General features: G+C 62.9%; 1 protein-coding gene across 1 annotated transcript in view; it reads left to right on the top strand.

The window, feature by feature from the left end:
* Nucleotides 1-99: 99 nt before the first annotated feature.
* DGKK (diacylglycerol kinase, kappa) overlaps nucleotides 100-1,915 on the top strand; it is a gene marked incomplete at its 5' end in the record, with an annotated part of 10,736 nt that continues 8,920 nt past the window's right edge. The window contains 3 exon segments of the mRNA XM_010296280.1: nucleotides 100-206; nucleotides 628-753; nucleotides 895-997. Of these exon segments, the coding sequence (XP_010294582.1) occupies nucleotides 100-206; nucleotides 628-753; nucleotides 895-997 (336 nt within the window).

Below are 1,915 nucleotides of genomic sequence, written 5' to 3'. Positions count from 1 at the left end.
GCCCACTGGCTGGTGTCACCAGCCGTGGAGGGGTGGGGGACCAGGGCTGCGCATCCCCTGGGGACTGTCCCCGCTCCTCACCGGCTCCCCCCTGCACAGTCTGCAAGTTCAAGGCACACAAGCGTTGCGCTGTCAGAGCCACCAACAACTGCAAGTGGACCACCCTGGCCTCCATCGGCACCGAAATCATTGAGGACGAGGAGGGGGTAAGCAGGGGCAGGGCACCCTGGCAGGACAGAGCAACCAGCAGAGTTGGCCTTGCTCTGCCCAAATCAGGAGCAGGGAGGACCCTGGCACCCAGCTGCCCCTGCACTGTGTGGCCTCTGGTCTTGGCTCTGTGGGAACATGGCCTGGGGACATGCGTCACCCAGCCGTGTCACCCGGCCCCAGGATCCATTATTGCTCTCCAAGCAGGGCCACCCGCAAACGTTTGCTGCGGACAGCCCTGCTCTGCCCACTGGCGGCTGCGAGGGGCCCGGCAGGCAGGGCCGAGAGGGCATGGGAGGGGTCCGGGGGCAGCCCACCTCTTCCATGGTGCCTAGGGAGGGGGGTGGCCCGTGTCGCTGTCCCTCAAGTGTGTGGGGGCAGCGGGGGTGATGAGCCGTTGGCGACTGCCCCTCTCCGCAGGTGGCCATGCCCCACCAGTGGCTGGGGGGGACCCTGCCTGTCAGCGCGCGCTGCGCTGTCTGCGACCGGACCTGCGGCAGTGTCCGGGGGCTGCAAGACTGGCGGTGTCTCTGGTGCAAGGCCATCGTAAGGATGTGTCTGTCCCTGTCCCACCCACCAAGGCACAGACAGCACTGCCCCTCCTGGGTGCATTGCTGGGGAACTGAGGCTGGGGGCTTTCGTGCTGTGTCTCCTGGCTTTGCTTATGCATATGTCCCTGTGCCCCAGGTTCACAGCACCTGCAAGGAAGTCTTTGGCAAGAGGTGCCCCCTGGGCCAGTACAAAGTGTCCATCATCCCACCGACTGCCTTGAATAGCATCGATTCGGATGGTGAGTCCTGGAGGGGACAGGGCTGGGCTGTGGGTCAGGGGGACAAGCTGTTTGGGACAGGGCTCTGGGCTCCTCTGCAGGCTTTGAGTTGGGGCACTGTGCCCACTTGCCTGTGGGGCACCAGGAACATCACCATCATTAGGTTCCAGAGTCAACATCCCTCTCTGCTGCACCTTCAGTTGAAAGCTGCTTGTTGCCTTCTGCTCTGCCCCAGGGCTCTGGTGGTGGCACTCCTTCCCTGTGTATGGCTTCAGTTGCCCCTGCCAGGCTGCGTCTCACGGTGACCCTGATCATGGTCCCTCTGTGCTGGGGTCAGTGGTACCAGCCCTGAGCCCCTGACATGGGGTGCCCCCTGTTGCACCCCAGTGGTTCAGCACCTCGCCGGGATGGATGAGGCCCTGGCTTGGGTTATTTTTCAGTGTCTGAACCTCAGCTGGTTTTTTGGTAGTGCAGAGCATAGCCTGGCCCTGGCGCGGGTCGGTGACCCTGATCATGGTCCCTCTGTGCTGGGGTCAGTGGTACCAGCCCTGAGCCCCTGACATGGGGTGCCCCCTGTTGCACCCCAGTGGTTCAGCACCTCGCCGGGATGGATGAGGCCCTGGCTTGGGTTATTTTTCAGTGTCTGAACCTCAGCTGGTTTTTTGGTAGTGCAGAGCATAGCCTGGCCCTGGCGCGGGTGGCTGCGGCGCGCTGGGGAGGGAAGCAATGAGCGGCCCGGGGGACACCTCCTCCCGCTGTCTCCCTCGTCCTCTCCAGAGGGGCCCAGCTGGCCTCTGCTGAGCAAAATCTGTTCTTCTCCGGATATTTCTTTCCTCGTTCTTTAATAATTTTCACCGCTCAGCTCAGCCGGTGGCTCATCTGCTTCTTGTTACTCATCGGGATGCTGTCAGGGTAACCATCACGCGGCTTCTCCTCCGG

This window comes from Phaethon lepturus, unplaced genomic scaffold (assembly GCF_000687285.1).
Source record: "Phaethon lepturus isolate BGI_N335 unplaced genomic scaffold, ASM68728v1 scaffold14501, whole genome shotgun sequence".
NCBI classification, from domain to species: Eukaryota; Metazoa; Chordata; class Aves; order Phaethontiformes; family Phaethontidae; genus Phaethon; species Phaethon lepturus.
This window is presented reverse-complemented; position numbering and strand designations above follow the sequence as displayed.